At 40.7% G+C, this 14,236-nt stretch overlaps 1 protein-coding gene across 3 annotated transcripts in view; it reads right to left on the bottom strand.

The window, feature by feature from the left end:
- GALNT14 (polypeptide N-acetylgalactosaminyltransferase 14) overlaps positions 1-14,236 on the bottom strand; it is a 384,373-nt gene that overhangs the window by 132,089 nt on the left and 238,048 nt on the right. For all 3 annotated transcript variants that reach the window (XM_042438475.1, XM_042438484.1, XM_042438494.1), the window contains one exon: positions 4,276-4,374. In XM_042438475.1, the coding sequence (XP_042294409.1) occupies positions 4,276-4,374 (99 nt within the window). The remainder of the gene's footprint in view (positions 1-4,275; positions 4,375-14,236) is intronic.

Below are 14,236 nucleotides of genomic sequence, written 5' to 3'. Positions count from 1 at the left end.
CCCACCCACCCCAGAATTGGGACTCAACGTGGCTCACAATGTGAAAGAACAACACAATTAAAAGCATACAAAAAGAGAGCATTAAAATAGAAAACTATTTGCAGTATTAAATCAAGTCAGCTTAAAACAATAATAAAATGCAATTAAAAAGATAAAAAGCTATTTAAAACAGTTCAGATAAACAATGCAGCTCCTCCTAGTATGTTATTTAAAAACTTTCTGTTTTAAAAGCCCGTTTGCATAAAAGGTTTTTGCCTGCCACTAGAAGGAGAACAAGGGAAAGGAGATTATTCTAGGTACAGTACTCTTCTAGGGGCTCTGAGAAAGGCCCCTCTTGCATCCCCACCAACTGCACTTGTGATGATGGTGGGACTGAGAGCCTTATTGCATGAGACAACAAAGCTGAAATGGAGCTGGAGAGTAGCTGCTTTCTCTCTGCCTTACCACATGACATTGTAGCACCTAGGTTCTCTTCTCATGAGAGACGGTAGTTAAAGCAAATCTTTTTTTTCCCTAGTCAGACAAATCTGTTCAACAAAAGACTTGCTCTGATGACCATCTCCTGTGGGAAGAGAACTTAAGAGCTATGCTGTCATGGAGTAAACCACAGAAAAAGCCACTATCTTCTGGCTCTGTTTCAATTTTGTTTTCTTGTTTGATAAGGCTCCTGGTGATCTCATAGTCAGGGCCAGCTCATACAGGGGGATGCTGTCTTCCAAACAGCCTGGACCTGAGCTATATAGGGATATATCATATCCAGTTCTTTGGACTGTGCCTGGAGACAAACTGACAGCCAGTGGAACTGTTTCAACAGGGGTGTGATATGGTCTCTGTAATGTGCCCCAGGTAACAGTCTGGCTAAAGCTCTTTGGGCCAGCTGAGGTTTCCAAACACTCTTCAAAGGTAGCCCCACATACAGCACTTTATAGTGGTCCAAATGGGATGTAACTAAGGTATATAACATTGTAGCCAGATCTGACATCTCAAGTAATGGGTGCAGTTGGCACACAAGCTTTAAATGTGAAAAAGCACTCCAGTTCTCCAGTTTTCAGATAGGACTCTTTCCCAGCTCCTTATGGAGGAGCCAGGAATTGAACATGGAACTGTCTGTATGCAAAATATGTGTTCTCTACCACTTAGTTAGCCTTTCCCCATATGTTATTTAAGTGAAATGGTAATACAGCTGTGGCATACTGAATACAGTTTCTTTCACTGCAGTTTCATTTGCTTGAGCACAACACTGAGTTTTTGTTGTTTTTAGTGTCAGAATCTGCAAAGTAACGGTAGATGTACATTGAATTTGGTGATGTGCGCTGGAAAGCACGGCAAACACCACAAACAGAGTGTGTGGGGGCGGAATAAGAGAAAACCATCTTAAGGCCTTTGGAAAACAGCATGTACTGAATTGACTTGTAGAAGTATCTTGTAGTCCATAGATACCATTTTTATCAGAAAGATTGACACTTCACAGTGCAATCCTAATTCCAAGCAGTACCAACTGTTAGTGAACAGGATTAACCATAAACTTCTTCAGTTGGAAGAAATTCCATCCATGTCAGCACAACCTCCTTGTGCCAGTTATCTGAGACATCTGCCAAAACAACAATCTGCTGGCAGAACTATTTGGTTGCTTAAAATCTGCCCAGAGAAAAGCCAAAAAAAAAAAAAAAAAGGTGGAAAAAGTAGGAGGTAGAGATGTTAGTCCAGATATAAATCTCATTCCAGCCCAGAGACACAGTCACAATGCTGGCATAAAGTTACATCAGGGTAATGTTAGCCCTAATTCATTTTTAGCATTCTCCCTACTGAGAGCAGTTTGGATTCAGCTTAGCTTCAGTTGGCCTTGTTGTCAATTCACCTGGCCTTTGAACATTTTGGTCTAACACTCTTACCTCCCTGACACATTTAGACTAGGAATCCACAAATAGTAAGATAATATACTTAAGCAACTTTCAACAGTGATTCCATATTCATTAGATTACCAAGAGAAAGGCTATGAATAATTTAGCAATTCCATTGTTATATTTTAAAAATATTAATTTGATAATTTCTCTTGGAAAATAAAGCAAGAATAAAGATTTATGCAACTGAATAGTCCTCATCAATTGGTTATTACACTGCCAGACTGGAGTCAGTGATGATAAGCAAAGATACAGTGAGGCACAACTAGTAATTTTGCATGATCTTAAGATCCAGGATGTCTCTTGCTATCATCCCAAACCACATCACCATCCCTCCTTGCAAAACAGCTTGTGATTTTCACATTTGGAGTATTACAAATGAATCATTTGTGAACAGTCTGCATCCCTGCAATTAATAGCTCTAGAAAGTAGTGGGATCATTTTGAATAATGAATGAGCCCAGTAATTGCACGATCTGTTCATAGAGAAGCTGCCAATACAAAAAGGCGGGAAAAAGAGCGAACAACAGCAGAATGAATTAGTTAATACACTACTCCCCCTCTCCTCCCACACCAGTGCCCAAAATCTGCATTGGCATTAAGTAGTAATGTATACTGTCAAAATGGCCAGCAGGCATTCAAAATATTTTAAGAATTAGAAATCTGTATAAATTGAAGTAGTGACTGTGTAGATGAAGAGAACCTGAGGAGGAAAAATGAGGAAATGATTGTGCATGAACAGATCTGGTAGTGAAGAAAATTGGATTCATAATCTAGATTTTCCAAGAGATGGTTTAATCTGCTTTGCTTTCTATAATGTTCACATTCTTTCAAGCACAAGTTTGATCCATTTTCATTTTGTAATAATTTTTCAAAAACCTAAAATATTAAATTTCTATGAATTTAAACAGCATTGAAATACTTAAATGTCTATGGACAATTTTATAATTCATTAAAGGCATTAAATTTTTTTAATGCAGTCTGTTGAGTTACAGAGACACCCATACGTAACTTTATTTCAACCAGCATTTTCAAATTCAGGTGCTCATGCAGTGAATTCAAATTTGCTAGTCCATTTATTTTAATAAATAGTTCATAAAAGTTGAACAGAATTAATCACATTGCTCCCCAAGTTAGATTGTGTTATTGGAGGTCCACACGATATAGCTGTTGAAGTGATAAATGGTAAAGTATGAAAGGAAACCCAACAGCCTCAAAATTGTCTGCCTTTTTCTCTTTTGCTGTATTTCATTTAGCAGGCTGATTTCTCTGAGAGTGCCATTGCCCACAGTCTGTTCAGTCACAGCCTTACTGATAAATTCTGAGCTAGCTTCCACCTTTTAGCTGTTTCTATTCCAGCAAGTATCAACCAAACCCCTAGAAGTTGCATTTACTAAAGAATGAGTTAATGGCCATTCTCCTCCTTTAAAAGAGAAGGTCTCCCTCATCTAAAATTCCAAAAACCAAAACTTTTTTCATAGCTGGCTGAGATAGTAGCACCTTTGCTTTCTGATAGTTCAGTGTACACAAACTTTATTTCATGCATTAAAATATTTAAAATGTTGTATAAAATTACCTTCAGGCTTTATGTATATGAAACATAAATGAATTTTGTGTTTAAATTTGGGTCCCATCTCCAAGATACCTCATTATGTATACACACACACACACATACATATATGCAAATACAAGTATTCCAAAATCCCCCCAAAAAATCTGAAATACAAAATACTTCTGGTCCCAAACATTTCAAATAAGGGAGACTCAACCTGTAATAAGTCTCCCCATGGTTTCTAATTTTGCAATAATTAGCAATTATATAACACTTTTGCATATTTAAAGTTCTTCACACATATTATCACTGTCATTTTTGTATCAACCCCAGAAAGTTGGACAAAGTTTTTTTTTTAATCCATGATAAAACTGAGATAAAGGGAGTGGAGTGGGCAATATGTGCCCCAGCCGAAAATAAAAGTTACCATGAAGAGGAAGAACAGCCACTTTTGGTTCCATTTTACTGGAGTAGTGCTAATTGCAGTAGCAATTTTGCGGGGAGGAATTGGACCCTTGATCTGGGAAGTTTGCTCATCTCTGGCCTAAGAGTGCTGCGTGAGCTTGTGGCTGAGGCAAAATGTGGACTCAAATTTCAGAACTATGATACCATACCAGTTTCCAGTTCTAACACATTATCTCAACACAAATGCCACAGTATTATAGGACAAACTTCATACAGGACAGCATTTTCAAAATTGTTCTCATTTACAATTCTCATATACTGTTTCAATCCTATTACTGAAAGTTAATATTGATGGTTTTTATATGGCAACTGGAATTTTGGAAAGCAACTGAATTTGACCTCCGTTCCTGCATCTTACCTTCTTATAGTCCTTAATAATGTAGATCTAGCTTCGTTGTGGAAAGTGATGATAATACTGGTTGGTGGCAGATCTGTACGGTAGTGTAATGTAGTGCATCTGAAAGAAGAAAGAGAAAAAGAATAATGCATATGTTAGGGTATCACAAGAGAATCATAAGGGTGGCATTTGATAGTAAATGATGTTAAGTAACAACCAAGGGTGTAGCTGAAACTGAACAAACTGAAAGGCTGCTCGCCTGATTTTCAAAATACCAGAGCAGTGGTGAACTCAGCTAGAGTGCCAAGAACTATCCATTTCCCCTGGCCTGATGAGAACCAGAATACTTTAAGGTGGGTCTCAGTTGCAACAGAGCAGTTTACCAAAGACTACTAGACTTAGAAAAAGACTGGAAACCATGTATGAGAAAGTACTGGTGTAATATGAGCATATTAGTCCCAATAAACAATCTCATTATCCTAAATTAGATCTGCTCTTGTTTCCAGACCATCTCAGAGACAAATTCATGTATTTAACACAATGCAGTATGTATTGACCAGGAACAGATGAGATTCCAATCAAATTGCTTGAATCCACACTAACAGAATCAACACCAGTGCTAACCAACTTATGTCAACAGATATGGAAAACAAAACCATGGCCAACATTATACATCCCCATCCACAAAAAAAGAGATACAAAAGATTGCAGCAACTAAAGGACCATAGCTCTAATCTCTCATGCAAGCAAAATCATGCCCCAAATTCTGCAACATAGACTCCAACCATACATGGAGAGAGAAATTCCAGAAGTGTAAGCAGGATTCAGGAAAGGAAGAGGCATTATGGACCACTTTGCAAATATACGGTGGCCAATGGAGCGCACCAAGGAATTCCAAAACAAGATCAGCATGTGCTTTATAGACTATAGCAAGGCCTTTGACTGCATAGATCATGAAAAACTATGGAACGCCTTAAAGACCTGGGAGTGCCAACACATCTGATAGTCCTAATGAGAAATCTTTACTCAGGACAGGTGGCCACTGTCAGGACAAAACAGAATGATTCCCAATTGTCAAAGGGGTCAGACAGGGCTACATCCTCTCACTCTATCTGTTCAACTTGTATGCAGGACTGAATACACTAAAAGCAGGACTGGACACAGAAGAAAGAGGAGTGAAAATAGGAGGAAGGAAAATCAATAATCTAAGATATGCAGACAGCATCATACTACTAGCCAAAAATATCACAGACTTGGAACAACTATTAGGAAGATCAAGGAAGAAAGTGCAAAGGCAGGCTTATTGTTGAACATAAAGAAAACAAAATGACCACAAAAAATGTGCACAGATTCAACCTAGACAATGAGGAAATAGAAATAGTAAAGGGATTTTCATACCTGGGATGAAATGTTGATCAGAATGGGGACTGCAGTCAAGAAGTCATAAGAAGACTAAGAATGGGGAGGGCAGCTATGAGAGAACTAGAAAATATCCTAAAATGTAAAGACATACAACTGAGCACGAAAGTTACAATTATAAAAGCCATTGTATTCCCTATTACCATATATGGATGTGAGAACTGGATAGTTAAGAAAGTGGATGGGAAGAGAATTAATTCATTTGAGATGTGGTGCTGGAGAAGAATGCTAAGGTTACCATGGACAGCCAAGAATTCAAGCAAATGGGTCCTAGAGCAGATCAAACCAGAAATCTCTCTGGAAGCCAAAATGATTAGACTGAGGCTGTTGTACTTGGCCATTTCACAAGGAGGCATGATTCACTGAGGAAAAATAATTCTAGGAAAGAAGAAGGGATGCAGAAAGAGAGGAAAGCCATATGCTAGATGGATGGACTGTATTAAGGAAGTCATAGGTATGAATTTGCAGGGCCTGAGCAAAGCAGTGAAGCATAGGGAGTCTTGGAGATGTCTCATCTACAGGGTCGCCATGGGCCGAGATCAACTCAAGGGTGTATAACAACAACAATAACAACAATAAAGTATTCCAATGAGGGGTCACAAGAACATCTGTCCAGATAAGGTCATATTTATTATATCAGCATAAGATGATAAAGGGGGTTCAAAGCTACTAAGACCACTTGTGTCCCCAAAAAGTGCTGGAAACAAGAGCAGCCACAGACTACAAACCTGAACTTTCAGTTGGAGTACAATTCCTGTCAAAATAATTGAATATTACTGCCCTGGTCTGAAAAGCCTTGCCCACTACAATCTTGCCTGGATTGAATCTCAGTTGATTGACCCTCCCTCCATGCTACTACCTTGCCCAGGCAACTGATTAAGAATATGCATTGGTTACCTAGCTTTGATGAAAAAAAGGAGAACAGCTGGCCATCATCTGCTTATGAGTGGAACCTCCATCTATATCTCCAAATAACCTCTCCCAGAGTTTGGTCTAAATTTTAATTAGTAAAGGGATTACTAATGGAACATTTGGGAATCACTCAGCACAACTCTCAGGGGACAGAGCAAGAATCTCCTGTCCAAACCTGGAATCAGCCACCCATATAGGAGCAGACCAGTTGTAACATGACAGTCCATCAAACATTTCAGCCCCTTTCTATAGACATTTCAGCAGGATGAGATAGATACTCTTTTCAGTGGTTCCACCGAGGTTAAGAGAATCCCATGAAGTATAATTGGCTCCTTCCCTCACTGTTTTTCACTGATTGCTTATGAATGTTTTATTCCAATAGGTTCTTGTGGTTTGTGGCAGCCAATGGATTATTTTAAACATTTGACCCTGTCCCCTGTATTGATGGTATTCTTTCACTGATTTTAAGAACAGTTTTCTTTTAAATATTGGAACCCACCATTTTGCACAGAAGAATGAGATATCAATGTCTCAATAAAACAATCCTGTCTTCCAATGTACAGTGACATTTTCTTGGGTTTATGTGAGGAAGCACAATACTGCCCTAGAATTTTCTCAATGCCAATATTCAGCTCTTGAAGATATGAGGTGCTCAGACCCACCTACCTCACCATTAACCAAAGGCAATCATTTACCTTATGAGAAAGGTTTCAGCTCTTTTTCGGTAGGTTAGATTCCAGGTACTTCATATTTTCTAAAACTTGGCCATTGCTTCCCCCCCCCCCTTTCTCAGTTATCCCTCTCATTATTCTCAATATTCTTGGACCAATTAGAGAGACACTATCTTTTCACAAAGCACTGACTTCCATAATATTTTTCTTGTTTTTTCACAACTTCCTCTTTTCTATAATACTGCTTACCTTTGAGAATATACAGTTAGCCCCCCATATTCACTGATTGATTATCCACAGATTCAAGCATCCACAGCTAGAAAATGTTTTTAAAATATATAAATTCCCCCAAATAAACCTTGATTTTGTCATTTTGTATAAGGGTCACTATATTACTATGCCATTGTATTTAATGGGACCTGAGCATCCACGGTTTCTGTTATCCATGGGAGGTCCAGGAACCAAACCCCTGTGGATATCAAGGGCCTATTGTAATGTACTTAAGCACCTGAGTAGACAGACTGCTAAGCTGAGATCCTGTGTGGACATCTCATCACAACCCCTCTTTCTGTTTTTCCATCCCATTCATAGCCCTACCAGGTCATTCTGAGTCTCTGCCAAGAGAATAATTAGCTCATGCCATCCCATTCTTTTTGTATCCAGTTTGGCCTTTTGTTTGTTTTGCCTTTGATGTGAATACTTTGTTGTAAAAGATGAATACATTACCCACTCTTTTGTAGAGTGAACAACATGGATGGAAAGCTGTTAGCTTTTCATGACACACTCAATGTATGAGCTGCACTTTTCTGCCTTCCGCTCAACATGACACGAAGAGTCCTGTAGCAACCTATTCAATAGGCAGAAAGACCTTTGTAGACAGATCTTCTACAGGGTTTTTAAAACTTTCATCATACTAAAAAGGTTTTTCCTTGTAGATTTAAACACTAATTGTTTCCCTTTTTGAAAGCACATTGGCGGGGTACAGACCGCCGCCGCCAGTAGGTCCGCGGGGGAGCCGGAGCCTTCACACGGCCCGACTCCCGCGCGGACCGAAAAAGAAGCTCCAAAATGGAGCTTCTTTTTCCATCGCGTTTGCGATGTAGCGAGGCGCCAGGGGCGCGCTCGCTACATCACAAGCGGCGCGACGCGTACGGACGCTCAGCGTCCGATACGCAAAGATGGCGCCGGTCATGTAGAAGGGCCGGCGCCATCTTGTACGGACGGAGTCCGTACTAGGCCCAGGGGCGTCTATAAGAGACACCCCTTTTTTAAAATGGGACGTCCGGAGGACGTCCCAAATGGCGGTGCAGAAAGCACCACTCTTTCATATTTTTAAAAAAGCCTCTTTGATATGTTTTGTTGGTTCTTTTCCTTTGCAACCTTGTTTTCTGAACTCTGAGCCATGAAGGGTTACGGCTTTCTTTTTGTGTTAGCACTTTCTGTCTTACCCTAACATTCCTCTCTGGTTTCTGGGGCTGGAGGGACAGAAACTTCACTACACATGCTTAGAGGAAGAAATAATGGGGAAAAATGAACTATATTTTAATTAAACAAGTAGAATTTGCCCCACGGTGGACCTGAAAATATATTTAATTTGATCTAGCTCAAAAGTGAAAGCAATAAGAGTGAGACCCAGCTGAGAGACTCATGGGAGAAGTAAGCATCATCACATGGCTGGCCTAGTGGAGGAAAGGGACTAAGGAGATGCTTGTCCATGGCAGGTAGTGGGGGAAGAAGATATGAGATCAGTGTACATGTCATTGTGGTGGAAAGTTGGGCTCTGGAAGTGACTCCACGGGGAATGGGATCAGGGGACTTGCGGAGTCTGCCCTTGGGGCTGATCTGGAAGTTTACTCTGTCTTATAAATTCAAGGTGCTTGGCCTTCTGAAGATGAACAGCGCTATATAAATAGAGCTTAATAATAATAATAATGTCTGAGATAGCAACCAGTCTCTTTGGATTGTCCTCAGGATCTGGTGTTTCATCCAAGGGAAAGCTGGAGAGGTGTCACAGGTTGACACCGGGGCCTCAGCTGGACCCGCATCAGGTTGCTTCCAGGCTTCTAATATTTAAATAGATTCTAGGTCAATAAAATGGCCCTTGTTTAACACAATTATGTGTCGTCTCATTATTTCATGGCTGGTCAACAATAGCAAAAGAAGCATGTTGACCAGTTGAGAAACTATATATAGCCTGTGAGATGGTAGTCCCCCATTCCTGCACTAACAACAAAAATCATGTTCAGTAAGTTGTCCCTCTATTTATATGTATAAAGCTGGGGGAAAAATGTAGCCATCTGAATGCCTGCCCAGCCTAAGAGCTTTATACTGGTAGCTTTGTGGGCCTCTGTTTTGAATTCTAGATGTTCTCTTAGAAATTGAAAGGCTTTGGGGACTTCAGACTCAAATCTCATTTTTAACTGAGCCAGCCCATTGTGTTAATATTGACTTCTACCAGGCATAAAGAATCACTCAGAGTTTACTCTCATATTTGATTTATGTTGTATGCACAAGTTTTTAAAAACTGTAAAATAGAAGAAATAAGAGCAGAAATCTCAGATGAGATCTCTAATTATTTTTCATTTTGTGTGGTTACAATCCAACCTACCAATGCATAGACTAGCAGCGCAATATGTTAGGATGTTGTCAACAAGAGCCTTAAACTTCAGGAATTATCTTAGATAAGAATTCCCAGTGAAGCATTTTGCTCAGGAATATTTGTGGAAAGCAGAAACTCTTTACAGTTTCTAATAATAATAGTCCTGTTAAGAATTTTCAGTAGTCGGTTTTCCCTTCATATTTCAGAGAAAGAAGGCAATTGGCCTAGCTGTATGAAGGGCTGCAGACCTAGTGAAACCACCAAAACTTGGAGGCTGTACAGACTGGGGTTCTACGCTGGCCTCAGGGCAGAGTGGGGCATGGCATCCACACGATGCATGCCTCAACATTGCCCTGACACTGCTGTCACACTGTGTGCCTGACCACACAGTGGGTGGTGTCATGGCGATACTTTGGTGCTGCATCCAGGTGATGAAGTGCCAAAAGGAGAGCCTCAAAGTGCCGCTACCATGGCAAAGGCACCTTTTCCCTAGCACAAAAACAAGTGGCATTTTGCCATTCTTTTTACCATTTGGGGAAAGGCTGGATTGGGGCTGCACCATGTCATTGCCACAGCCCTGATCCGGAGCGGAAAGGGGCGGTAACAGGCCGCTCCTGTGTGACCCTGGGAAGGCAGGAGTGATTTGCATGTGTATTGTTCTGTTGCTAATAGCAGGCCTCAGGGTGGGAGGGTCTGCAAAAGAGGGTTAGTGTCTGCTTGATTAGTGCTCATTGTCTGCTGGGAAACCCCTGACCCTGGGAGATTTCTCATTTCCATTTGTTGAGTCTTCATCTTGCTATTTTTCAGGACTGGTAGCCAAACTGGTAGCCAAATTGGTAGCCAAATGTAAAAAAAAGTATAAATAAACTTTATTTACCAGTATGATGGCAAGTTTATAATATAAGAAATGCCAGTTTTGACAATAAACATTAAATGCTGGAAACTAATTTTAGTATAGCACTAACACTTATTGGAGTATCCAGGATTTTGATTTTATTATTTATTTACTTCATACTTATACTGGATGACTCCAAGCTAATAATGATGATATAACAGATTATATATTTTTTACCACTGAGGAAGACAATTGCCGAAACACGTATGGTTTTATTTGTATTTACTATTTGTATACTTTTGCTTCCAACATATGTTCTTATGAAGTACATACGTTCCTGATTTTATATGTACTTTTACTGTTGGATAGCTTTATTTCAGTGATTGCAAGCTTTTTCAGGTTCGCGTGCCAGGGGGTGAGGCTTCTGTCCCCTCAGGATGGGGCTGTGTGCCGGGGTGGAACTTCTGGCCCAGGGGGTGTGGCTTCCACCCTCTGTGGGTGGAGCTTCCAACCTCTGGGTGGGGCTTCTCCCCCCGCCCTTTTCCTAGCACCCAGCTGTCAGAGACAGCTGGGGGGTCAGCAAAGGCCCATAAGGAGGCAGAGCCATGGGCATGGCCCCAGTCCTCCTCTTCCTGGACCTTTCTCCACCTCCAAAGGGCTCTCTGGAGCCCTTTGGGGGCAAGGAAAGGCAAAAGGAGAAGAGGAATGGACACGCCCCCTGCCTTCCTCCCCACGGACCTTGTCTGCTCTCTAAGTGCCCCGTTTGGGGACATTTGGAGGGCAGACAGGGTAATTGGGGAGGAAGGGGGCTGGGTCCAATGGTGCTGGGCCTGTTTTTTCTCTCCCTCCAGGCTGGATGGTGTCAGATGCCATGGAGAGAGGGCTCTTCTTCTGCTTGAGGATAGGCCCGATGGCGCTGGGCCTGTCTTTTCTCTCCCTCCAGCCTGGATGGTGTCAGATCCAAGAATCCTTGTAGTGGATTGTGACATGTAGACTTTAAGCTAGGGTAGGCAGTATAGCATATGTTTTCTATGTAAAGTGCAGCAATCCTCTGCAAAAATGTTGCACAGAAAATAGCAGTCTTGCACAACGAAACCATGTGGCTAAATTTTCAATGCAAGATTGCTGGGTTTTGTACATTTTTGTGCAGGATTGTGCACAAAACAGCAATTTTGTACAAAAACACAATCACCTATCTGGAAACAGTGTGTGTGTGTGTGTGTGTGTGTGTGTGTGTATGCTCAAAATCCCACAATTCTCATGCAAAAGCCATATGTGTTTCTGTGCAGAACAATTTCTCCAAACACTAGATGTATAAACACCAGGTGAAAACTGTGCAAAAGGTCTCACCAAGTCTTGTGAAATCATTTTTTTCACCAAGAAATAAATAACGGTGTTTTTACTTTCCATCCCTATTTGTAATAGAGAATAGCTTCTGAAGGGGGTTAAGTCAACTGGAAAACTCAGAACACATAAACCTATTCAGACATTATGCTCCCAATCTTTCCAACTTCTGTGTGTGGACATAGGTGAACTCTTCAAAGGAAGAATTCTTTGAATGCAAGTAGAACCTTTTATGCAATTGCTTTACTAGGCTGATTAGATTCCAAGTTCAACAAAATCTTCTACTCCCATCTAAGGAAACAGGAGTAGAAGCCTCTTACAGATCTCCCCATTCAACACTGCAAAGTTTGGTGACTTAGGCCCGGTACAGACTGCTGGTTTGCAGCAGCCTGGGGCCAAAATTAGGGCTTAGGAGTGAGGAGTATCCGCACGCTCCCATGGCCTAGCATACGGCAGCGGCGCCATCATGTCCACATGGGGGCCACCATGATGATGCAAGTGTGGCACAGCATCTGCACATCGCAGCACCATGCATCATCGACATTCGACAGTGCCCTAATGGTGCACTCATGGCGGCGGCTGCACACGCCAAGAACAACCTGCTCTTAGGAGGTTCTTTTTGGTGTGGAGGGAGCCCATGTGGTTTGGTTGCTGCGGGCTCCCTCAGGAACAAAAATAGGCAGCTCCAGCCTGCCCTTTCAGGGCAGGCTGTCGAGCCCCTTAGAAAGTGGGTTTGGCACACATAAGAACCTAGAAGCTAGCACATAGAGTCCTTTCTCATCAATATTAATGTATCTATTCAGAAATAATGACTGAATTTGGCTACATACACTCTAAGAAATACACAGCTACCAATTTCAGATAAAATCTATGTGCAGTCACAGCTTTAAGAGGAAAGAGAGTTTCTCATGGCCAAAGCCATATCAGTTTTTCATCATAGTTTTTCCTTGTCCTCTGCCCCACAAGTAATATGAAAATTATAACTTGGTGAGATGCTGGGAATCTCTGTTAGTGATCCTCAGCTCACCTCACCACTTCAGTCGTGAAAGTACAATTTGGGGGAGCAGGAAATGACCATTAACCCAGTTCAAGTCTGTAAGATAGATATAATGGTATAAATAAATAATGTTAGAAATTTTCCCTAAAGAAATAAATAAACTAAGTTTGCTGAATATTTTTCAGTGCCTGAAAAGAGCCAATTCAAACAAATAAATGGAGCTGAAAGACTTGTCTCCGAAATGGAAAAAGGAATCACAAACATTGCAAAATGAGCTCTTTCACCCTGCTCCTTGGACCTTTTTTATTAACTGTTTTATTAAATAACTTCCTACATTGCACAGAATGTAGAATTAAATAAGGATCTTATTGGAGAAAGAGGTGCTGAGGAAATAAATAATTCAAAGCAAAAGTGTATGGGAAATGTTACACTTAGGAAAAAGCGGGTGGTTGAAAAAAGGCATTAAAGGAAAGAAGGAGAGTTCTGCAATAATGCATTCATAACGGCTTTCATATCTAAGTGGGAAATTAATCTGGGGTGGTAAGGGGAGAAAAGTCTCTGATGTGAACACTACTTGCTCTTTACAGAACCAACCACAAACTTTGGGCAAATTGTTCTCTCACTGCTATTTATGTGCAGTTTTTTTAATAACTGCTTTCAGATGTGTAGCCTTCCATCTTAGTGAGTGGCACTGTATGCTATATATATGGTCGACAAAAAGGGGAATAGTTTTGGCAGGATGATAAATGGAAGCAGAAGATCCCAGGCCACTAATACATAAAATTATAGTAATAGTTGAGAGCTTTGTACAATAGAATTAGATATGTTAACAGATTTAATATATCTCCAGGCTTCTAGAAATTATTTCTGTTTCTTTCATTTTCTCTCCCTTTGGTAAAAAGAGTGTTTGTCTTTCAGTATTTATCTACCTGTTTGTATGTGGGATACTCTGTGGTTAAGTGTGCCACAAGGTGTGTTCTTGCTTGCCCTGGACTTTTCAACAGATATTATTGTGGTATTTCTAATGTGCACATCAGCCCCATGTTTGTCTTTATCACACATTTGAACTCGTTGACTTGACAATAGGATGAAAAATTACTTCAATTAACAAATATCTGAGATCTGTCTGAAAAATGACAGCTAAACCTGACCCCCCTCCCTTCCGACACACAAAAAAACCCTCCTATTCTTGGCTACTGTTCTTA

This window comes from Sceloporus undulatus, chromosome 1 (assembly GCF_019175285.1).
Source record: "Sceloporus undulatus isolate JIND9_A2432 ecotype Alabama chromosome 1, SceUnd_v1.1, whole genome shotgun sequence".
Lineage (NCBI taxonomy): Eukaryota > Metazoa > Chordata > Lepidosauria > Squamata > Phrynosomatidae > Sceloporus > Sceloporus undulatus.
This window is presented reverse-complemented; position numbering and strand designations above follow the sequence as displayed.